Genomic DNA, 24,944 nt, shown 5'->3' on the forward strand with positions numbered 1-24,944 from the left:
AAAAATCCGGGCCTTGCTATACAGGTGCACTTCTGTATGGGCCCGTGCCTGAGGCTGGAAAAGAAGCCTGGGCCTTTCAGGGCGGCGTCCTCCACAGCAACTGGAGACTCCTCCAAAGGTACAGGGCCCACCGTGGAGCACAGGACCACCAGTCTTCTCCTTGGAGTTGGGTAGGGTGCCACCGCTTAGCCCCTGAGCCCAGTCGCTGCCATTCACAGAAAAGGGGGCGTGGCTGCAGCAGCCTCTGGACTCTGGCAGGTGCTCCGTGCCACTGGGCTAAAAGGAGCTTAAATATTCCAGCGCCACCTCGTATACGAATTTATACTGTTCCTGAGAGGAGGAGAGGCAGAGAGGGAGAAGAGAAGATGGAAAGGAAAGGGAAAATGCATTTAGTTTAGAGATACAGATTATGGAGGAAACATTATCTATGTCTATACTAACAGTCAATTCAAAATTGTCCACGCAGATTCAGATTCAACAGATCTGGAGTGGGGCTCAAGAGTCTGCGTTTCGGGCTTCCCTGGTGGCGCAGTGGTTGAGAGTCCGCCTGCCGATGCAGGGGACGCGGGTTCGTGCCCCGGTCCGGGAGGATCCCACATGCCGTGGAGCGGCTGGGCCCGTGAGCCATGGCCGCTGAGCCTGCGCGTCCGGAGCCTGTGCTCAGCAACAGGAGAGGCCACAGCAGTGAGAGGCCCACGCACCGCAAGAAAAAAAAGAGTCTGCATTTCTACCAGGCTCCCGTGTGACACTACTGCTGCTGCTGGTCTGTGGACCAGACTTGGAGGAGGCCTTCACTTTGGGTAAGACCACACTTAGCACAGACTTGAAGACTCATTAAAGTTCCCTGTGTATAGTATGTCTCCATCTCTGCAGCAGGTCTTTCTTAACATCTGGAGCTCTGCCCCCAGTCTCTTCCTATCCCTTGCTTCACAGTGTCCTAGCCCAATGCTTTATATGATAAAAATGAGCATAAGTTAATTAGAACGGGACTGGACTGAGTCAGAAACCTAATTCACATGCTACTAATCCAGACTCCCTTCCCCTAAGCCAGAATCAGTGATACTTTCCCATGGAGTGGAAAGAGTAAAACAGCGCAGCGTGTGCCAAGACGAATGTCTGGACTCTCTGCAGGAGAGAAGCTGGTGAGGCCGGAGGGAGGAAGCAGGTAACTGTGCGAAGGGCAGTGACTGCAGGTGCTCAGGAAGCATCCGGCTGTTGAGTGTTTTTACTCTGATGCTATTTTCTTCAGGTCAAGGGAGCTACGGCCAGCCCCTGGCTACTGGAGAACGGTTCTCGGGACACTCACCAGGGTCTCCACCATGTTGGACTTGTTGTTACGTAATGTTTTCACGATGTGGAACACGTCGATGATGTTTTGCTGCTGGATCATGTCACACACGCTGCAGACAGCACAGAAGGTTCCGCTGCGGCCTCCCCCGTTTCTAAACACACAGCAAAAAGGTGAGCGACACTCCTGGGTACCCCTCAGGCACCTGCCGAGCCTAAGGCCGTGTCGGCAGTAGTGGAGGGTGACTGCCCTGGCAAATGCAAGGTGAGGCGGTGGTGAGAGTCTTAGCCTGAGCCATGAGTTATGGTTGGAGTCCCATCTGTGCCGTGAACCTGCTTTGACCTTGGGCAAGTCACTTCCTGTGTCTGAGCCTCAGGCTCTTCATCTGATAACCTTTGAAAGCTCACTTAGCTTGATGTTTCCTTGGTTCTAGCAGCATGTGACTGTCACCCACGGCACACTGACCCAAACCCCAAGGACAGACAGAGTGTCTTTGTCCGTGTGGTGCCTGTATCCTTGTCCAAAAGGATGCTCTGGGTCCACCTACACATCCAGTGAAGACAGTGGAAGGTTGCGTGTGTTTTTATTCCTAGTTCCTTCCATCCGCTGAGGACAGCAGTACCAGAGACACCTCTGTTAGCTGGGGTCAGCCAGCCTAGGTTTTGGGTGGGGCTGGGATGGGTCTCAGATGCTGAATCCCGAAAAGACGCATCTCTATTTATACACCCTAGTTTAAGCAAGACCCTACTGACCTGGAATATAGGGAAAGGGGGCTCTTGGCAGGGTCATCCCTCTGTCACACTTGCTTTCTGATGCGCCATAAGTCATCTTCATAGAAACACCCCTCCAACTCTTTACAGAAAATCTCTTTAGGAATCTGCCAGATTTGGAACTCCTGGGCGTACTGCCAAGAACAACTAATGATGTCATGTAATGGTCTGTGTCTAGAGAACATCTGGATGGAAAACTAAGTCACTGAGTCTACCTCCCAGATGTTTTATCCACAGGACACCCAACGACCAGATGTTTCAAGTACAGACAGTTGCCTTCCATTCACTGGCCAGTGCCTGCATTTCAGTGTCTGTTTTGGTGTCTCTGCCCTCCAAGGATGCCAAAGTCTCTGTTGACAGAAGGACACCCCTGTGCTTTCCTACAGCTCAAACTGCTGGTCACCTCGGCGAGGGAAGACACGAATAAAAGGTACTCCTGCAAAAAAACAGGCTAAAAAACAATCGCATGGGAAAGGGTAGGAAGGGCCCCCTGTCCACCCCTCCCTTAAGCTCTCCGATTTTCCTGACATCTGTGCACCACATGAAAGAGGGGGCACGATAAGCCAGTTTTGAAATGACTGAACTCAATTCCAGGGTAAGATGTTATTAATGTCTCCACCTGCTCCAGAAATATTACTCGAGTGAGGCCCTCTCCATCACTTCTCCCCAAATCATTTTAAGTTCTAAGAAGCAAGTGAATGATTGTGAATCAGCTGTTCCACACATAGCTTTATGGCTGCAATCCCAGTCCATTAAAAGGACTGTAATGCCTTGATTACACTCCTATTGGCCTGTAAGGATGTGGTATGGCCAGGCATGCCTAGGACTGGTATTTGTGGCCAGCGGCATCCTCAAGGCTGTCCCATGACCCACCACTCAGTTGCCCTGGAGACCCCTCCATCATACTCACAGGCAGTGGACCACAGTGCGTCCCTCCCTCCCATCGTACTGCTCCTGCCACTTCTCCAGCCGTCGGACCACTTTGAGCAGAGAGCGCTTGGAGGGGGGTGTGTCCCGGTAGGCAGGCCAGCCAATGTACTGGAGGTGCTGGACTATACGATAGCCATCCTGTGGCTGAGAAGAGAGAGGCTATTAGGGCTGTTCTGCTGGGGATGCTTAGGGATACAGGCCCTCCAGATACCCTGGAGGCTGCAGCATTGCAGTGGAAGATGGAATAAGTGGGGTCTACGCTATAATGTCCTCATGGGGAGAGTCACACACTATCCCCATACCCACCTCTACACCTCTGTGCACATTGATTCTCCTGCCATGACTGCTCTGCATCCCTCCTCTACCTGAAAAACTTCTACTCAGTCCTCAAAACCCAATTCAAATGCCCCTTTCTCTAGGAAAGCCTTCCCTGAATACTGGGCAGGATTCTTCTTCCTTTCTGCAGTTCATGAGCCAAAACACATCTCGCTTTCCCATTAGATAGCGAATTCTGAGGGCAGGGACTCAATCCTGTTCACTACGAGCCCCCAGTAAAGACCAAGGTCACTTCACTTTAGTTAGCCACCATTTCATAGATCACTCATCTGTTCCCTCCCACCCAATACTACTCCACCCAGCAGTGAAATTCCTCATGGAAGCAACTTACTATTTTCCATCTTGGTGTTCCCACCATCTAGCCCAAAGCTTACGGGATCCAATCAAAGGCTGCATCAACTCATGCCGAAACAGCGTGACACAGGGAAGCGCTACATTCTGAGATTTTGTGTCTGCATGGCAGCAAGTGTGTCAGGAAACAGGCAGGTGGCAGGCTGGATGTCCCCCCCTATGTGTCTCTGTGTGCGGGAGCCATTGCTGGGTCTGGAGCCGGAATTGGCAAAGGCATTATCACTTCCCCAAGGACGAGATGAACAGGAGAGGACAGCACAGACTCCTGGCTGGCCTGCAGAGTCCTCTCCCGGCAGCTTCCATCTGTTTTGGGAAGGAGGAGTCTGGGAAGCAGCGGCAGCTGTACACTTACCCGAGCCATGTTACAGATTCGGAATATTCTGTGGATGATGTCCTCATCGATGTCTGCGGAGACGAATTCCACCTGGATGGGCCCGTAGCACCCCGAGGTCTTCTCAGGCCAGTACTGCATACAGAGCTGAGGTAAGGAAAGGGGTCACAGAAAAAGGCTAAGGTCAGGGGCCGGGGGCATTGGTTTCATTTATCATGAAACCTTTCTTACTGCCTGCAGGACACATTGGCTAGAAAGGTAGAGTATTATGTAGGAAATTAGGCTCAGCTTTCCTGTTGGGGAACAGCTACCCATTTTCCTGGTTGTTGAAAAGTCAGAGCTCTGAGCACAGAAACACTGGGCTTAAACATCTTTGCTGTGCTGATTTCAAACCATTCGTTAGGCTTGCTGGGCCTCAGTTTCCCCATCTGTAAAATGGGGGAAATACTGTCTACCTTGTGCTGCTGTAAGGGTTAGATAGAACACTCTGAGGAAGGGCAACTACAATCTTTAGTTCAACACAAATCATAGCAACTTTCCCCCATTCTAGGAAAACCTTCACAGTGTTTATTTCATCATCAGATCATGAGTAGTTTTAAAAAATACATAGGTTTTGGCATCAGACAGGCTTGGGTTCAAATCCAGTCTCTGCTGCTTACTAGCTGTGCCATCCAGGCCTCAGTTTCTCCTGTGTAAAATGGGGCTAATTATGCTTACCTTGCACCAAAAGATAATATTGAGAGGTCTTGCCTATTACCTTTTCTATTTTTTTGGAATTAGAAATTAGAACCTACAGCTGAGAGCAAAAGGCAGTGGTTGCTTTTCAACCTAAGACAATGCTTCTCAGCAGAGGTTGCAGACATTTTTGATGATCACAGGTGGGGGCGCTGCTATGCGCATCTAGTGCGTAGAGGCAAGGATGCTGCTAAATATCCTACAATGCACGTGACGGCCCCCCTGAGAGGAATCTGGCCCCAGTTCTCAATGGTGCAGAGACTAAGAAAGCCTGGTCTAAGATCCTAAATTGTCCCTTAAGTTTATAGTGTCGTCAAGAGTGAGAGACAGATACTTTATGCCCCATATCTGTTGAGTCACCAGATGACTATAGTTGGGGAAAGAAATATTAAGGTAGGTGGCACAGACTGTGGCTCAGAGTAAGGCAAAGCATGCTTCCTCAACTCCTGGTTCCCAAGGGGTGTGGAGATGGACACTGTCCAGGGGCAAGGAGGAGAGCTAAGGTTGAGGCTGCAGGCTCGCTGGGACCACCCCAGCATGGATCAAGAGGCCACGTGTTAGAAAGCCGTTTCACCTGGGGGTTTCCCGGAAGATGTAGCTGAGACTCAAAGACCCACCAAAGCTTCTGCGATCCTGGCATCTCAGCGGGGTCTGCCACAGCCTATGCTCAGCTTGTAGACAAGGAACTAGATGGACAGAGGCTACCCACGGCAATCCGGTGGCCTCCTCATAACCACCACGGATGCAGGATTTTCATGAACATGATCGCTTTCCCTTGCATTGAGAGAACAGCCAACTCACCTTGGGTAGTCACATGCAAAGACTCTTGATTCTATCCTTCCTCCAGAACCAGAGGCAGAATGGACGAGCAGGGAGGAGGGAGACCGTAGGAGAGAAAAGCACACATCTCCCACCTTCCTAGCTGTGGAACCTAAACTCCAGCTTAGGGATAACATCTGTTCACATTTATGGCCCACTGGCCAAACCTGGCCAGCCGTCTGATTCTGTAAATAAAGCTTTATTGAAATCTAGCTATATTAGCCATTTACATACTTTCTGTGGTTGCCTTCAAGCTATAACGGCAGGTTTGAGTAGCTGTGACAGAGACCACACAGCCTGCAAAACCTAAAGTATTTCCGATCTGGTTCTTTCTGCAGAGAAGGTTGGCCAACTCTTGTCCTCTAGGGCTGTTCTAAGGATAAAAAGAGAACGCACGGGAAGAAAGCCCTTAGCACAGTGCCAGCATCCACTATAGTCCAGTGCTTCGTATCGTTCTTGAACCCTCTAGGTGCTGAACAAAGATAACAATAATGATAATGGCTAACGTATAAATTTGAAGAATGCTTCCTGTTACCACCCGTCTTAAATAGCCAAGGTAAGCAAGATTAAGTTTCACGATGCAATGGTGCCTTGCTTTCCTTGTGTGTGTGTGTGTGTGTGTGTGTGTAGGTGGGGAGTGCTGGTCACAGCGGTCTCTGTGGCTGGACAGTCATCTGCTGAGCTGTGCAGTAATGACAAATCCACAACTTGAACTTCATTTCTCTTTGCCATTGGCTCTTCTGACCTGCAACCTTCACAGTAATGAGGGACCGGTATAGGTAAGTCTGTGGCTGGCTAGAGAAATCAGAATTAATCAGAACTGCCAATTAAAAAAAAAATAATTGCCTTCATTACCTGCATTGAATCATGCCTTGCCAGAGGTTGGCTCTGATCCTGAGGTACATGGGTCCAAGGCATCAAGGAAAGTCTATTATCCCCAATATTTTCAGTCTGGAGAGAATGTGGAACGATTCGTCTCTTTTAATAAGATTTCCAGACCAATTTCTCAAGCTAATAGGTTCTACTCCGCCTCAAACAAGACTCCTTTATTTTGGGACACTTCTCTGCATTTGATTTTCCAGGTCACTCTCCATCATGTCCAGAGGGCTGGGAAAGGTTGCCAGGGGTCCTTCTAATCCTACATCAGAGCCAGCCTTTCACTTGAGTTCCCTAATCCGTGAGACGACATCAGCAATGGTCTGGGTGACATTCAGCCGGGTAACGTGTGGGCAGATGTGGTATTTCAGCTGCCATGGATCATCAGGGTCTGCCCCCAGGCCAGGACGCTGCACATAATCTAGCCATGGGAAATGGGAGAGAGAATGGGGGAAGCCCATGCTCTGTTCCTGGTGACCCTCTGGGGCTCGGAAATGATTCTCATCCATAAGAAATGTCCTCTAAGGTTTAGCTCAAGACTGTCCTGGTGTCCAAGTGCTGGGGTTGTGCCTCAGTGCGTACCACCACTTTGGCCCATGTATGCAGCTTTGCACAAGATAATGGGGCTCCTGCCTGAAGCGCCCTGGGCTCAAATCCCAGCCCTGTCACTCCCTAGCTGAGTGACTTGGTCAAATCTCTTAGCTTCTCTGGGTTAAGTGATGAGTGGCTGTGAATCTGAATGTGTCTACTTAGCATAGGAGTCTGTAGCTAGTAAGTAAGTACTCCATAAATGTAAGCTATAATTATTTGGCAGTGTGGGAGAGGGTCACTCACAACAAGGTAGATAAAGTGAAGGGTCTTTTTCCCTCTACTCAGCAGCCCATATGAAAATTTCCCTTTAGGATAATAATACCCAAAGGACTGCCCTTGTGAAAATTCCTGGTCAGCCAGCCTGACAGAGCAGTGGGGACAGGTGCCACCTGTGATGTGGGGACACTGTTCTGCATGTCAGAGGAGAGAGGCCTGTGGGTTGTTCTTGAAAGGGACCTAGGAGATGGAAGAGGGAAAGTAGGAGCATAAGGGAATCAGTGAAAGGGCTGAGGGTGAATCAGTGTGTCATGTGAGCCCCCCTCTCCCAAACTCCTAAATATTAAGCAAATTTATAATAACAAACACGGACAATGCTCTGTGTGCATGGGGGTTTCTTGTGGAAGCTGGTGAGGAACTGAGCTTTGCTCCCTTGGTGACTTACGTGGTCTCAGCTCCACTTCTATGTGAACTGAAGGGCCAGACCATGAGCACATAAGCATCGACAGTTTATACGAGAGCCGCCAAGATGGTGGAGTAGAAAGACCCAGAGCTCACCTCCTCCTCCTATGAGCACACCAAAATCACAACTATCTACAACAACCATCGGTGAAAAAGACCGGAATCTACCACCAGAAGACCTGCAATTAAAGACACAAAGCAGGAACCACAAAGAGACAGGTAGGAGGGCAAACTCACAACATAGTCAAATCCCATCCCCCTGGGTGGGCGACCCACAAACTAGAGGATATTTACATTACAGAGGTTCTCTCACAGGAGTGAGAGTTCTGAGCCCCACCTTGGGCTCCCCAGCCTGGGGGGTCTGGTACTGGGAAAATGATCCCCCGGAGCATTGGGCTTTGAAGGCCAGTGGGACTTGATTTCGGGAGTCCCACAGGACTGGAGGAAATAGAGACTTCACTCTTAAAGGATACACACAAAATCTCACACTCACTGGGACCCAGGGCAAAAGCAGTAATTTGATAGCCTGGGCCAGACCTACCTGCTGGTCTTGGAGAGCCTCCCGGAGAGATGGGGATGGCTGTGGCTCACCCTGGGGCCATAGACACTGGTGGCAGCCATATTTGGGAACATTCTACCATGTGAACACTGCTGGTGGTGGCTGCCATCCTGGCTCATCAACCCCACCCAAAAGCCTATAGGCACAAGTGCTGGGATGCCTCAGGCTAAGTAACTAACTGGGCAAGGACACAGCCCCACCCATCAGCAGACAGGCTGCCTAAAGACTTCATGAACCCACAGTCACCTCTAGAAAATCCCCCAGACATGGCCTGCCCACCAGAGGGCCAAGACCCAACTCCACCTCCCAGTGCGGAGGCACAGGCCCTTCCCTTCAGGAAGCCCACATTAGCCTCTAGACCAGCCTAACCCACCAGGGGGCAAACACCAGATGCAAGAAAACTATGATCCCGCAGCCTGCAGACCCAGCCCACCCACAGTAGGCAAGAGCCTAACCCTGGGACCGGCTGGGCCCTGGCCACTAGCAGGCCAACGCAAGCTCTGAGATACCCTAGACCCCATACCCAACTGTGTCAGGAATTGCCCCCCTCCAACCTGAAATGAGCTCAGGGATCCCTGGGCCCTGCAGCTAGACTCCAGGAACTGGCTCTGCTTGCCTGGCACTAACCCCTAAACCTGGCTTTACCTGCCAGGGGATCGGCAACAGCCCAAGAGTCTGCAGGACCCTGACTCCGGCCACCAGTGAGCCAGCACTAGCCCTGGGACACCCCTAGGGTTCTGCAGCCAGTGCCTTGTGACCAGGCCACACTAGCTAGCAGCCAGCAGCATCTGTACAAGGCAGAGCTTGGCAACCAACTGGGCCAGGGGCCAACCAAACCTACCAGACTGCCCACATACGCCGCCACAACAGAAGGACCCATGCAGCCGTCTTAGGTGGCACGCCAAGAGCATATACCTTGGGTGATGAGAGGGGAGTGCACTGCTGGGATGCACAGGACATCTTCTACAGAAGGCCACTTATGCAAGGTTGAGAAACGTAACCTACCACATATATAAAAATACAAATAGCAACTTAGACAAAATGGGGTGGCAGAGGAACATGTTCCAGATGAAGAAACAAGATAAAAGCCCAGAAGAAGAATTAAGTGAAGTGGAGATAGATAGGCAATATACCCGAGAAAAAGTTCAGAGTAATGATCATAAAGATGATCAAAGAACTCAGAAGAAGAATGGACGTACAGAGGGAGAAATCCGAAGTTTTAAACAGAGATGAGATAAAGAACTGAACAGGGATGAAAAATACAAAAAATGAAATGAAAAATACACTAGAAGGAATCAATAGACTAAATGATATGGAGGAATGGATCAGTGAGCTGGAAGACAGAGTGATGGAAATCACTGCCACTGAACAGAAGAAATAATGAAAAGAAATGAGGACAGTTTAAGAGACCTCTGGGACAATACCTAGAGCACCAATATTCACACAGAAGAGAAAGGACCTGAGAAAATATTTGAAGATGTAATAGCTAAAAACTTCCCTAACCACGGAAAGGAAACAATCACCCAAGTCTAGGAAGCGCAGAAAGTCCCATACAGGATTAACCCAAAGAGGAACACACCAAGACACACTGTAATTAAAATGACAAAAAGATAAATAGAGAATATTAAAAGCAGCAAGGGAAAAGTAACAACATACAAGGGCACTCCCATAAGGCTATCAGCTGATTTTTCAGCAGAAACTCTGCAGGCCAGGAGGGAGTGGCACAATACATTTAAAATGATGAAAGGGGAAAATCTACAACCAAGGATACTTTACCCAGCAAGGCTCTCGTTCAGATTTGATAGAGAAATCCAAAGCTTTACAGATAAGCAAAAACTAAAAGAGTTCAGCACCATCAAACCAGCTTTGCAACACATGTTAAATGATCTCTAGGCAAAAAAGAAAAGGCCACAACTAGAAACAAGAAAATTACAAAATGACACAGCTCACCAGTGAAGGCAAACATACAGTACCAGTAGGAAATCACCCCCACACAAAGCTAATAGGGAGGTTAAAAGATATAGGTAGTAAAATCATCTCTATCCACAATAAGCAGTTAAGGGATACACAAAACAATTAGATAAAATATATCAAAAACAGTAATCATGAGGGTTTTAAAAATGCATTTGAAATTAAGAGGTCATCAACTCAAAATAATCACATCTATATATAAAGACTGCTATACAAAAACATCATGGTAACTGTAAACCAAAAATCTATAATAGATATACACACGAAAAAGAAATCCAAACGTAACACTGAAGATAGTCATCAAATCATGAGAGAAGAGAACAAAAGAAGCAGAAAAAACCAAATCCAAAACAATTAACAAAACAGCAATAAGAACATACATATCAACAATTACCTTAAATGTAAATGGACTAAATGCTCCAACCAAAAGACACGGAGTGACTGAATGGATACAAAAGCAAGACCCGTACATATGCTTCCAACAAGAGACTCACTTCAGCTCTAGAGACACATACAGAACTAAAAGTGAGGAGATGGAAAAAGGTATTCCATGCAAATGGAAATCAAAAGAAAGAGTAGCAATACTTACATCAGACAAAATAGACTTTAAAGACTATTACAAGATACAAAGAAGGGCACTACATAGTGATCAAGGGATCAATCCAAGAAGAAGATACAATTGTAAATATATATGCATCCAACATAGGGGCACCTAAATATATTAACAGACGTGAAAGGAGAACTCGATAGTAACACAATAATTTTAGGGGACTTCAACATCCCACTTACATCAATGGACAGATGATCCAGACAGAAAATCAATAAGGAAACACAGGCCTTAAATGACACATTAGACCAAATGAACTTAACTGATATATAAAGAGCATTCCATCCAAAAGCAGCAGAATACACATCCTTTTCAAATGCACATGGAACATTCTTCTGGATAGATCACATGCTAGGCCACAAAACAAACCTTGGTAAATTTCAGAAAGTTGAAATCATATCAAGCATCTTTTCCGACCACAACACTATGAAACTAGAAATCAACTACAAGAAAAAACCTGCAAAAAAACACATGGAGGCTAACCAATATGTTACTAAACAACCAATGGATCACTGCAGAAATCAAAGAGGAAATCAAAAACATGGCGATCCAAAACCTATGGGATGTAGCAAAAGCAATGCTAAGAGGGAGGTTTATAGTGATACAAACTTACCACAGGAAACAAGAAACATCTCAAACAACCTAACCTTACATCTAAAGCAACTAGGGAAAGAAGAACAAGAAAACCCCCAAAGTTAGTAGAAGGAAAGAAAGATCAGAGCAGAAATAGAGACTAAAAAAAAAATTAAAAAAGATCAATGAAATTAAAAGCTGGTTCTTTGAAAAGAAACAAAATTGACAAACCTTTAGCCAGACTCATCAAGTAGAAAAGGGAGAGGGCCCAAATCAATAAAATCAGAAATGAAAAAAAAGTTACAACTGACACCACAGAAATACAAATGATTATAAAAGACTACTATGAACTACATGCTGATAAAATGGACAACGTAGAAGAAATGGCCAAATTATTAGAAAGATATAATCTCCCAAGATCGAACTAAGAACAAGAAAATATGAACAGACCAATTACCAGTAATGAAATTGAATCAGTAATTTAAAAACTCTCAACAAACAGAAGTCTAGGACCAGATGGCTTCACAGGTGAATTTTTTACCAAACGTTTAGCAAAGAGTTAACACCTACCCTTCTGAAACTATTCCAAAAAATTGCAGAGGAAGGAACATTCCTGAACTCATTCTATGAGGCCAGCACCCTCCTGATACCAAAACCAGACAAAGATATCTCACACACACACACACACACACACACACACATTCTACAGGCCAATTATCACTGATGAACCTAGATGCAAAAATCCTCAACAAAATACTGGCAAACCGAATCCAATAATACATTAAAAGGATCATACACCATGATCAAGTGGGATTTATCCCAGGAATGGGAGGATTTTTAATATCCGCAAATCAATGTGATACACCACATCAACAAATTGAAGAAGGAAAAACTGTATGATGACCTCAATAGATGCCGAAAAGCTTCTGATAAAATTCAACATCCATTTACGATAAAAACTCTTTAGAAAGTGGGCAGAGAGGGAACATGCCTCAACATAATAAAGGCCATATGTGGCAAACCCACAGCTAACATCACACTCAATGGTGAAAAGCTGAAAGCATTTCCTTTAAGATCAGGAATAAAACAAGGATGTCCACTCTTGCCACTCTTATTCAACATAGTTTTGGAAGTCCTAGCCACAGCAATCAGAGAAGAAAAGGAAATAAAAGGAATCAAAATTGGAAAGGAAGAAGTAAAACTGTCACTGTTTGCAGACAGCATGATACTATACATAGAAAATCCTAAAGATGCCACCAGAAAACAACTAGAGCTCATCAACGAATTCAGTAAAGTTGCAGGATACAAGATGAATATACAGAAATCTGTTGCATTTCTATACACTAACAAAAAAGTATCAGAAAGAGAAATTAAGAAAACAATCCCATGTACCATTGCATCAAAAAGAATAAAATAACTAGGAATAAACCTACCTAAGGAGGCAAAAGACCTGTACTCCAAAAACTATAAGACACTGATGAAACAAACTGAAGATGACACAAAGAGATAGAAAGATATACTGTGTTCTTGGAGGAATAAATATTGTTAAAATGACCATAATATCCAAGGCAATCTACAGACTCAATGCACTCTCTATAAAAATACCAATGGCATTTTTCACAGAGCTAGAACAAATAATTAAAAAATTTGTATGGAAACATAAAAGACCCTGAAGAGCCAAAACAATCTTGAGAAAGACGAATGGAGCTGGAGGAATTGTGCTCCCTGACTTCAGACTCTACTACAGTGCTACAGTAATCAGAACAGTATGGTACTGGCACAAAAACAGAACCATAGATCAATGGAACAGGATAGAAAGCCCAGAAATAAACCCATGCACTTATGGTCAATTAATCTACAACAAAGGAGGCAAGAATATACAATGCAGAAAAGACAGTCTCTTCAATAAGTAGTGCTGGGAAAACTGGACAGCACATGGAAAAGTATAAAATTAGAGCATTCTCTAACACCATACACAAAAATAAACTCAAAATGGATTGAAGATCTAAATGTAAGACCAGATACTATAAAACTCCTGGAGGAAAACATAGGCAGAACACTCTGACATAAGTCACAGAAATATTTTTTTGGATCCATCTCCTAAAGTAAAGGAAATAAAAGCAAAAGTAAATAAATGGGACCTAATTAAAAGCTTTTGCACAACAAAGGAAACCACCGACAAAATGAAAAGACAACCTACTGAATGGGAGAATATCATTGCAAATGATATGACTAATAAGGGATTAATATCCAACATATATAAACAGCTCATACAACTCACATTTTTTAATTCTGCTGATTGAAAAATTCTGCTGAATAGACATTTTTCCAAAGAGGAAATGCAGATGCCCAATAAGCATATGAAAAGATTCTCAACATAGCTAATCATCAGGGAAATGCAAATCAAAACCACAAGGAGGTATCACCTCATACCTGTCAGAATGGCCATCATCAAAAAGAACACACATAATAAATATTGGCAAGGATGTGGAGAAAAGGGAACCCTTATACACTGTTGGTGGGACTGTAAATTGGTGCTGCCACTGTGGAAAACAGTATGGAGGTTTCTCAAAAAATTAAAAATAGAACTACCACATGACCCAGCAATTCTACTCCTGAGTATATATCCAAAAAAACCCAAAAGCACTAAATCAAAAAGATACTTGCACCCCAATGTTCATAGCAGCATTATTTACAATTGTCAAGATATGAAAGCAACCTAAGTGACCACCAACAGATGAAAAGATAAAGAAAATGTCGGATATATACACAATGGAATACTACTCAGTTATAAAAACAAATGAAACTTTGCCTTTGGAGCAACATGGCTGGACTTGGAGGGCATTGTGCTAAGTGAAATAAGTCAGACAAATGTATGATATCACTTACATATGGAATCTAAAAAACACAATAAACTAGTGAATCTAACAAAAAAGAAGCAGACATATATAGAGAACAAACTAGTGTTTACCAGTGGAGGGGGAGGGGTAATCAAGGGGTGGGGGAGTGGCAGGTACAAACTATTGGGTGTAAGATAGGCTCCAGGATGTATTGTACAACACAGGGAATCTAGCCAATATTTTGTAATAACTGTAAATGGAAAGTAACCTTTAAAAATATTAAAAATTTAAAATAAAGAGAAACAAAAGGTTATAGAAATCTTGGGGAGAGGAGTTTATGGTTTCTTAAGGACCTGGAAATAGGGGGTTCAAGGAAGTCCACTTGGCGGTCTGAAACCACAAGGACCCAGCTGACCTGGGGCCACACATACACTCAATGTAACATTGTTACTTTCTTCCTTAGATGGGAAACTTTTGCAGTAGTTGTCTCCATGATAAGATTCCAATCCTTTAGCCTATAGCCCAGCCTCTTCCTACCTTATATCCTAGTGCTCTGCTTCTCCTCCCTTTCTTACCCATCCGTCTAGGAGGGGTGGTGTTTCCTGCCCATAGGGAGGGCCTCGCCACTGCAGATACACACGGCTGGGCTGATGACCACGCCCGGAGGGCCAGGGAGGGAAGCCACTGCAGCTGCTGCTGCTGATTTAGAAATGGCCATGCTTCTCCTGGAAAAGCCGAGGGGTGTTTGCTATTTATTGTCAGAACAAGTTAAACCAAGCGCAAGTCATGAAGCCTGTGTGGACAGCCCTGGAAGAGCTGCCATGCATTATTCCACCCAGTGATCTCCACTGCTGCTTGGGACACAGAAAGATGTCCTTCAGGGGTGCACGTTCACACACGAAATCTAACACCAAGGTTGCCTCCCTGTTAGACATCATTTTCTTGCTGATGGAATCAGAAAGCTTGTTAGTCACTGAAATGAACACACTCTGATGAGTTAAATGAAAACTAGCATATGGGCTATTTTTGGAATAAACAATTCTAAAGCATATTTCAGTGCACCTGAGTTATGCCTTCTGTTAATTAAAAAAAGACTTTGATAAAATGGAAAAGCCAAGTAATATAGCTTCTAGAGATGAAGGACTCTACTTATCAAGGTCCCTGTGATCCGTAGGAGGGAGTCAATCCCAGGCCACTTAAAGGTAAAATGAATTAGTATTTTTAAGAGAAAAACGTAAGAGTTACTTGAATTGGTTTTAAAATTCAGATCAGTGATGACAAAATTCATTTAAATAGACTCCCATAAAGAGCCCAAAACATATCACTGGCTTTAACACTGTGGCCAGGTAAGGAAGACAGACTATAGGGGAAGAGGAGGGCGTGAAGCCAGGGAGAGAGAGAGAAAGGCACATGGACCATAATCAAAGCACATTTGCCCATCCATTCTCCATTCACCTATCCATCGTCCCATGAGGTGATGCTGCAATTCCATGTAGTGGGTGGAAACTCACTCTTAGGTACATCAGAGTTTGTTTCCGGGAAGGAAGGGTGGGAGTTTAGGAAAATACCTACAGAGGAAGTAGGGTGGGTGGAAGACAAAGGCTCAGGGCAGGTTTTGGAAGGAGTTAATAAAGAGAAAGATGAATTATGCAGCTTAAGAATGGAACAGCTTTGGGGGGAGGGGTGGAATGGGGAGGGAGGAAGGAAGAAAGTGGTTTGGGCAACAGGGTGGGGGAGAAGATGTGCTGCCAGCCACCAGGTGTGAGGAGGCAGGTGGGGTTTAAGAACCAGGATGTGCGATATTCCACCTTCAGCCACGGGCATTGCTGGGATATGAACCCCTCTACTGCCTCCAGTAAAGCCTGAGCTGGAACTTGGAAGTGGACATGAATACAGGACCCCCTTGGAATTCCCAGAAATCTTGGGGGTGGACAGTGGAATTTCCCACAGGAAGGGGAAGAGGAAACAGAGCCTATTTTGTTTAAATCTTCAAAGATAGAGTGAACTTGGCTGGCATCTGAGTTATACGAACTTCATAGATGATAACACTGAGGCTTTGACAAGGTAGGAAACTGGCTTAAGGCAACGCAGCAAGTAAGTGGCAAGGCTAGAACTTGAACTCAGGTCTCTTGACCCCAAACTCCTTATTCTACTGTTCCAGTGGGGGCTGAGACAGAAACACCACCCCCTGCAATGCAGAGACACAGACTTGGGCATCCCGTGTATTCTGCTAGCACGTTAGGCTGTGTTTTCACAAGCCAAGTTAAAAATGGGGATATCAGTGCTTGCTATTTGCCTTCCAGGCACAATGACAGGAAAAGACATCTCTGAAACATCGCCCCCGCTTTCTTCCTGGGAGGATGACAAGCTTGCCTCTCTCACTTCCAGAAGCTCCGTGGGAAGGCATGTTCTTGGCCCTCACCTCCCTCACCTTTTCACTTGGCTTTTCATCGCCCGAACTCTCAGACTTTCCATGGCGGGAGTTCAGAACTGGGGCCCTTGTTTGTTTTAAAGTAAGCAGCATTCCTTCCTGCTCCATATACCCAGGTACCAGCAAACCACTGCTTATCAGGCATGGGGGCCCTGGAAATCCTGCTGTTTAAACGGCTGCAAAAGTCTTCACCATCCCTGGCAGGGGGCCCTGGGCCTGGGTCAGGGGTGGCTGTGGGACTTTGGACAAAGCCTGCCTGGGCCTCAGCTTCCTGACCTGCAAAATGAGAGGAAGTGGACCTGGGTCAGACCAGTGGTTTCCACAGTGGCGTCCATATAGTTGGTAGGAGAAGCCAACGAGCTATCTCCAAGGTCTTCAAAAGCCAAAGGGGATCACACTGTTGTCCTGAGTGGAGGACACCGAGTCTCTGGCTTTAGAGCACCTCATTGTTTTAGCTTTGTCTGTGGCCTGCAGATCAGAAATGCATTGAGACAGTTATACATTATGAATTAGTCAATACAGTTTGGGAAATAAAGGCTTTCAAAGTGGCAAGTCTTTGGAGGGAAGACATGGGAAATACTGAATGGTGTTTGGAGAACACTTAGTTTATAAAATCTCTAAGATGTAAGCAAGGTAAAGCGTACTGCCTAGAATTAGAGACAAGTAAAATACTGAGCAGCTCAGGGGATCCTCCAAGCAGAGCCAATATCATAAATGAGTAGAATATTCAAGGAATGCTCAAGCCCCAGCACTTATTCTATGGAAACAACAGAAATGAGGCCAGGTCTCGCTGACCCCCAAACCTGACTCCAGGCTGGGTGGGGTCATGGTGGTCATCCCCTGCTGGTTCCTCCGGTGCTGCCTGCCCACAGTGATTGGGGCAACACGACATGCTGCCTGGACCCGGTTCTCCTATCCCTTCTGCTCCCTGCTCAGCTTCTCCCCGTAGCTTGAGGGTCCTGGCGCAATGGTTCCAGCTAAAGATGTTTCCAGCCTGTCTGATGCCAAAGAGAGTCTAGGAGGTGGATAGTACTTCCCTAGAACACCTGCTCCATGGGGATCGGGGATTTTTTTTTTTTTTTTTTTGCTGTACGCGGGCCTCTCACTGTTGTGGCCTCTCCTGTTGCGGAGCACAGGCTCCGGACGCGCAGGCTCAGCGGCCATGGCTCATGGGCCCAGCCGCTCCGCGGCATGTGGGATCCTCCCGGACCGGGGCACGAACCCGTGTCCCTTGCAGCGGCAGGCGGACTCTCAACCACTGCGCCACCAGGGAAGCTCCTGGGATTGGGGACTTTTTTGTGCCTCTTTTGTGCTTTGCTGTGTCTAGGTTTGTGCCTAGCACACGGTAGGTTCCCAGTAAATGTATGTTGATGAATGTCTGATTGAATGTGGCCCAGAAAGCATGCTCCTTGACCTTTAAGACCTCCCTCTGGCTCAGCACGCCTCTTGCCACTGGTGAGAGGTTCTCCTTGCCTCTCCCCAGCCTACTCCCTCACGGCTCCTGAGGGACACTGATTCAGACACGGATTTCTCCAGCTCAAGCCACTTTCCAGCCCGGTACCCCAGGCTGATTCTGGCTTTCCCCAGGATTTCAGTCTCACACTCTGCACAGGCTGTAACTCCTACGCTTCTAGGTCTGAATTTCTGGTTTCATTTTTGCTGCCTGTCTTAGCTTCTTGGAACTGCTGTAGCAAATTGCCACAAACGCAGTGGCTTAAAACCACACAAATTTCTCACTTGGAGGTTAGAAATCTGAAATGAGGCTTCAGGGGTTAAAATCGAAGTGTCAGCTGAGGTGTCTGTGTTCCTTTCTGGAGTCTCTAGGGGGAGAAGCCGTTCCTCATCTTTTCCAGTTTTAGAAGCTGCCAGCATTCCTTGACTTGTGGCCCGATCACTCCAATTTCTGCTTCCACTGTCACATGATCTGTTCCTGACTCTCATCCTCCTGCCTCCCTCTTATAAAGACTCTAACAGCAGGGCCACCTGGATAACCCAGGACAACCTACATATCTCAAGATCCTGAACTTCACCACATCTGCAAATTCCCATTTACCACTCATACCTTCATAGATGTAGGGATTAGGAATGTAGACATCTTTGGGGGGCCAAGATTCTGTCTACCACCCAGACCCACCCCATGGTGGGCACAGAGGAGTCTAAACGATAGTGGGTGTGGCCTGACCAAGAAGAGGACTCCTCTCTGGTGTCTGGTCCCCATGGACTCTGGTCTCATCATAGAGCCCACAAAGATGGAAGAGATCTTGTCAATGCTCTTGGGTGTAGTTGAAGAGGTTCTTCCTGATGTGCCCCTCAGAAACCACAGTGTCATTCGCTGGAGGTTGTGGTTAGGATTTTGCCCCGCTAATCTGACCACAGCCATTTGAAGTCCCAAAGAGCTTAAAAAAATCTCTAAGGTCAATGAAGTTGCTTTGGGAGTCTTTATCTTGAGCCCCCCACTGCTCATAACTGTCTTTGAACAGCAGCCACTGCGGAGAATGGAAAAATATCTGTGGCTGGGGATGGCTGGTTGAATGACGTGGTACAGGATTCTGAACAGAAGCAGACGGATTTGGCCAGCAGTGCAAGAAAATAAAGCACCTGGAGATCTTTCATCCTCTGCACAACCTTAGTTTGCTACAAATGATAGGTAGCCACCAACACAAGCCCTTACCGGATGGTCCCCAGTCAAACCACAGGACGTGGCACTGGTCCTCTTGGGAGCAGTCTAGCAATACTCAGGACCTATGGCAGACCTGTCTGTGCTGCTGGACTGGCCGGAGCCGTGGGCTGCCTCAGCCTGGGCAGGCTGGCAGAGAAGTGCTGATGCCACTTCAGAGCGCCACCCCTCCAGGTGCCGAGGGCGGCCTTTCTGATGCTCACGCCGTGTCATTGTTTATTTTCGCAAGGCGCCCAGCTGTTGTGGTGATGATATTTATATCAGTGAGTGCTCTATTCATCTGCTGATTTCAGGGGATGCTTGCCAGCTGCATACGGCAGCCAACCTCAGGGCACTTCTGAGCCTGGTGTTTTCGCGTTTAGAGAATCAGCTCTCAAAGGCTGCGCCAACATCTGGAGCTGAAAGATCTTCATTCACCCAAGAGCCACCCTTGAAGGGGGAGCTATAGCCAATGACCTTGACCCTTGCTACTTTACGCGTCCCAAAGTGAGGTTCTTTGAAACTCCTCCTCTGTGCCTGAGCTCCAGTTTTGCAATAAGGAATGTTGGGAAAAGGGCTCTGCTTCACTCATGGACCAGAGTTCACTGTTTTACTTTTTCAGGCAAAGGGATGGGGTGGTGATGCCTTCTGACTTTGGCACTCTGCAGGGGTCTCTGTTTTATGGGAATCTGTCACATTTCATGCTTATCTCAGATCCTAACCATCCATCGTTTGGGCCCTAAACCTGGAGTCATCCTTGCTTCCCCTTTTTCTCTCACATTTCCTATTCAGTCTGGCAGGATATTTTGTTGGGTCTACCTTCAGGATATACCCAGAAGCCACTCCACTGCTACCACCTAGGCTCAAGCCACCATCACCTGTCACCTGGATTACTGCAGGGGCCTCCTCTCTGTCCTCTCTGCTTCTGCTCTTAGCAACAACCCTGCCCCTGCCCCTTCCCGCACCAACAGTCTGTTCTCCACACAGTAGCCAGAGGGATGCTTTAAAGAAACAAGTCCAATTACTTTTTCAACTCGCTCCTCTGCTCAAGACCTGTCAATGGCTCCTCATTTCTCTCAGAGTAAAATCACAAGTTCCTCCTATGATCCCCAAGGCCCGTATGACCTGGCCCTGCTGTGTCTCTGTGTCACACCTTCTGCTGCTGTCCACACTGGCTTTGCCCCAGTGGCAATGGCCTCCGTCTGTTCCACCACCATAAATCCTTGGTGCGGGTCATGCCCCTGCCTGGGATGCTCTTCCCTGACATGGTCACTTGGTGCATTCTTTTTTTTTTTTTTGCGGTATGCGGGCCTCTCACTGTTGTGGCCTCTCCTGTTGCGGAGCACAGGCTCCGGATGCACAAGCTCAGCGGCCATGGCTCACGGGCCCAGCCGCTCCGCAGCATGTGGGATCTTCCCGGATTGGGGCACGAACCCGTGTCCCCTGCATCGGCAGGTGGGCTCTCAACCACTGCGCCACCAGGGAAGCCCACGTGGTGCATTCTTGCACCTCCTCCAAATCTGCATTCAGATATGACCTTCTCAATGAAGCCCACCTTCATCACTCGATTACAGGCGCAGCCCGTGCCCCAAACCAGCCTTCCTGTCCTGCCCTCTTATTTTTCTTTTTCCATACGCTTGTCACCTTTAACGTATAATTAAGTCCGTTACAAAGTGTTTGCTGTTTATTTCTCTCCTGCTTGAGAATAGAAGTTGCATAAAAGATGGGAATTTGCTGTTTTGCTTTCTCTGTCATGTTAACTGATGCATTTCCAAACACCCTAGAACAGCTTCTGGCAAATAGCAGCTACTCAACAAATGTGGACTGAATGAATGAACAGACGCTCTCCTGAACGACTCCTACATGCACATCCCAAGTTGCGCTCAATTTTGTCCCCTAGTACAGTGGTCTCCAACCTTTTCGGCACCAGGGGCCGGTTTTGTGGAAGACAGTTTTTCCAGGGACCCGGGAGGGGGGGAACGGTTCAGGCAGTGATGCGAGCGATGGGGGGTGGCAGATGAAGCTTTGCTCGCTGACCCGGCCGCCACTCACCTCCTGCTGTGCGGCCTGGTCCCTAGCAGGGGTCCGTGGCCAGAGGGTTGGGGACCCCTGCCCTACTACCTGTTGACCCTTGAACAACATGGGTCTCAACTGTGCGGGTCCATTTATATGCAGATTTTTTTCGATAGTAAATAATATAGTACTACAGGATCTGCGATTGGTTGAATCCGTGGGACACAGAATTGCGGATACGGGGGAACCGCGGATACGGAGTAACGGCGAATACGGAATAGCCTTGTACACAGAGGCGCCCCGTACGTGGAGGGCCGACTACAGATTATAAGCGAACGTCTGACTGCATGGATGCCTGGCGCCCCTGACTCGCGCTTTGTTCAGGGGTCAGCTGTGACCTGCTCCTCTCCTTGCCTTCCCAAACCTCCTGCTGCCTCTCACACTCCTCGCCTGCCTTCCCCACCTTGGCCAGTCGCATCCCAGATGCCTGACTATCCACACGAGAACCCCTGTCACCATCCGTGACTTCTCATCCACCTCCCACATCCAACTGCTCCCTAAACCTGTGGACCTCCACTCTCTCCTGTCTCTAGATTCTTCACCAGACCGTTTCCTATCAGGAATTCGGACTCTGCCACACCCCCACTTCAGCTCCGCGTGTCTCTCCTCCCTGCACAGCAAGGGCTTTCTACCTGCGCTCCTAGAACACCAGGGGTTCCGCCAAAGTGTCCAGAGCGGCTGACTCTCCCAGGAAGGGGCACCAGGAGGAGCCCAAAGACTAGCGCGGGTGGAGCTCCCGACCCCACCTCCTGCTTCACTGTTTCAAAGGCTGGGCTTGCACGAAAGCTTTCATTCCCAGAAAGGATTCTGTTGCTTCCAAGAGTAAAAGCCTGATATTTACCGTACTGCGGACCAAGACCCAAACCCCTTAGCCCGGCACGGGCGGCCCTCTGCAAGCTGGCCCGGCTGTATCGTCCAGCATCACCACCCTCTTCTCCTCCTGACATCCCCCCAGCCCCACTGCCACCGAAGCTGTCCTGCAGATGAGCTGACACAGGGACCCCCGCGGGCCTTTGCCCCTGCTGTTCCCTCTGCCTGGAGAGACTTACCCAGCAACTTCATCCCCCAGACGCCAGATCTCTGCTGCCTTCTTCCGGGCCAAAGTCACCTTTCTGAAGTCTTCCCTCACCCTCTGGGCGGAAGTAATTGCTCTCCGTTCCCGGCCGGCACAGCACTTCGCGGCTGACCTCTATTATAGTGCTGCCACACGAGGTGGGGACAATTTGCTCATCTGTCTCTGTAGCAGGAGTGTGAGCTCCCGGAGGGCTGAGGCTACAGCTCAGACCCATTTTTCTTCTTCCCACACAAGGCCTGCCCAAGGCCAGTGCTCACAAGGGAATCCTCTGAGTTACTCTGGGTTTCCTTCGAGGCAGTGATGGGATGGCTTTCCAAAACCCTACAAGGCCATCATCACCGCCTCCACCCAGGAACAGCTGCCCTGCCACAGGGGTGTGAGCCCCAGAAGCTGCCCCATGACACGTGTCCTGTGGCCTGACCAATGTGCTGTAGGCACCTGATGCTTGGAAATGTCACATGCAGAGGAGCTAAGGCACGGCCTGCTGGGACACAGGGGTCACCTGTGGTAAAGCCAGGCCTCGGCGGGGTGATCAGTGGGCAAAGGGTCAGTGGTTCAAGCCCCAGGCTCTGTCAGTCTGGCTGCATCACGGAGGGGGGAGGGTGGCTGCGCGTGGCCGGGTATCAGGCTGTGAGGTTGTGCTGTACAGCTGGAGATGCTGAGCTGGGGGACGGGCCTCCTCCGTGAGCTCTGCATGGTTAGGAGCAATACCCTCACCAGTGGCTGGGGGGTGGAGCAACAGACTCTGGTCCTGGGCAGTGAGGGAGCTGGATGAGGCTCAGACAGGGGGAGTCACTGCTGGAACTGGCAGGGCCTGGCAGGGGCCTCCCTGGCCTCAGCTGGAAGCTGAATGGGCTCGGCTTGGTGCTCACTTGCAGACACTGCCCACCAGAGGGCAGCTGGGTTGGGCAGAGGCAGCAGAGGGCTGTCCCTCCAGCTCTTGGGCACGGCTGCTCGAACACACCTGAGCACCTAGGGCTGGGCCAGGCCTCCTCCTACCTGGGCAGCGTCCAGCTCATTCAGCATCACCACAGAGGAGCAGTTATAATCGAACACCAGCCTCCAGAAGTCCGCCACGGTGTTGGGTAGAGGATGTTGTGTGACCACGAACGCGGCAGGCTGCTTGTGGCTCTGACAAAAGAACGACACAGGCTTCATGAAATATACACCCATCAGCGATGTTCTGATAATGATGAGTTGGCTGCCAGAGGCCCCCTGGGTCTGCCAAATAGATTACACAAAGCAACTGCCCGTTCTTATCTCAGGGTGCCCTGGTGGCAAAGGGGACCTTCTCATAATGAACTCATTCTCCTCCAGACTAAGACGTTTCATTAGGAAGGTGTCACTCGGATGGGGATTATCCAATAAATTATTTATGACTTGGAGCTCAGCAAACAATCCTCATTACAATATGAAATGGAAGATTCTGGATGCAGATTTGCTGCTCTGCCGGCCAAGGCACCTCTTGGGATAAAAGGGATATTTATTTTGTGTCCCTGTGCCCACAATGATGGAGGAGGGGTTGGCTCAGCCCAAGGCAGAGAGCCTCCTGAAGGGGCTCATAGTTCAAGAGGTTCACTCCTGCCCCAAGGCTGGAATGTGGGCTGAACTGGTCTGGCAGAAGGTGGGCACTGTGTCCTGTGAGCCAATGGGGCAGTGAAGGTGCTCAGGTTTTAGAGTCAGGCAGACCTGGGTTCAAACCCAGCTTTGGCAGTTGTACGTTGTAAGTCATTCATTCATCCATCCATCCATCCATCTATCCACTCAATCATTCATTCATTCATTCAAGCTCATTTATAGAGTGAATTTTTTTAAATCAGTGCTGAGCACTGGAAAGTTATTAGATCTCTCCAAATCTCAGGTTCTTCAGCTGGAAGATGGGATTCATAACTCCAAAGGGATGGCTGTGGTACAGATTGAAAAGACATGCACGTGGAAAGTGCAGCAAGCAGGAACTCAGCTGTGAGCCCGCTGGCAGGGCAGGACCATCCCTGACTCGGTTCTTCATCCTTGGCACTAGCATCATGGCCGGCACACTAGACGCCCAGTACAGGTCCAGCAAACAACCGAATACACTCAGTCCCACGTTACAGGTGGGGAACTGAGGCCCAGAGAAAATGGGCTGTGTGAGTCTGGACTACATCTGAAGCTTCAACTGGGTGCTACTTATTACAGTACCTGTGAGAAGGTATTTGGAAAGATTGGGGAGCATCTCCGCTTCATCAGTGGTTTGTAAAACCTGAGAAATGACTCATATTCTCAACAAGTTTTCTTGAGTGACTGTTCATGCCTGTTTCCGGTGGAGTCACAGGGCAGCAGAAGGATGGGGAGGGAAAAAGAGTTTGCCCATTCAAACCAGGAAACGTCTCTGGCAAAAGACTCTGCCAAATAGAATACCTAAAGCACCTGCCATTGCTCTTTTATTTCTTGGTGTCCTGATGGCAAAGAAAATGC

At 47.9% G+C, this 24,944-nt stretch overlaps 1 protein-coding gene across 1 annotated transcript in view; it reads right to left on the bottom strand.

Annotated features, from left to right (window-relative positions):
- Positions 1–276: 276 nt before the first annotated feature.
- Positions 277–24,944, bottom strand: part of PTPRT (protein tyrosine phosphatase receptor type T) — a 765,643-nt gene continuing 740,975 nt past the window's right edge. The window contains exons 28-32 of the mRNA XM_065893296.1: positions 23,490–23,621; positions 4,028–4,153; positions 2,969–3,132; positions 1,307–1,442; positions 277–330 (exon numbers count right to left, since the gene is read on the bottom strand). Coding sequence (XP_065749368.1) covers positions 277–330; positions 1,307–1,442; positions 2,969–3,132; positions 4,028–4,153; positions 23,490–23,621 — 612 coding nt within the window. The remainder of the gene's footprint in view (positions 331–1,306; positions 1,443–2,968; positions 3,133–4,027; positions 4,154–23,489; positions 23,622–24,944) is intronic.

This window comes from Phocoena phocoena, chromosome 15 (assembly GCF_963924675.1).
Source record: "Phocoena phocoena chromosome 15, mPhoPho1.1, whole genome shotgun sequence".
In the NCBI taxonomy this organism is placed as follows: domain Eukaryota; kingdom Metazoa; phylum Chordata; class Mammalia; order Artiodactyla; family Phocoenidae; genus Phocoena; species Phocoena phocoena.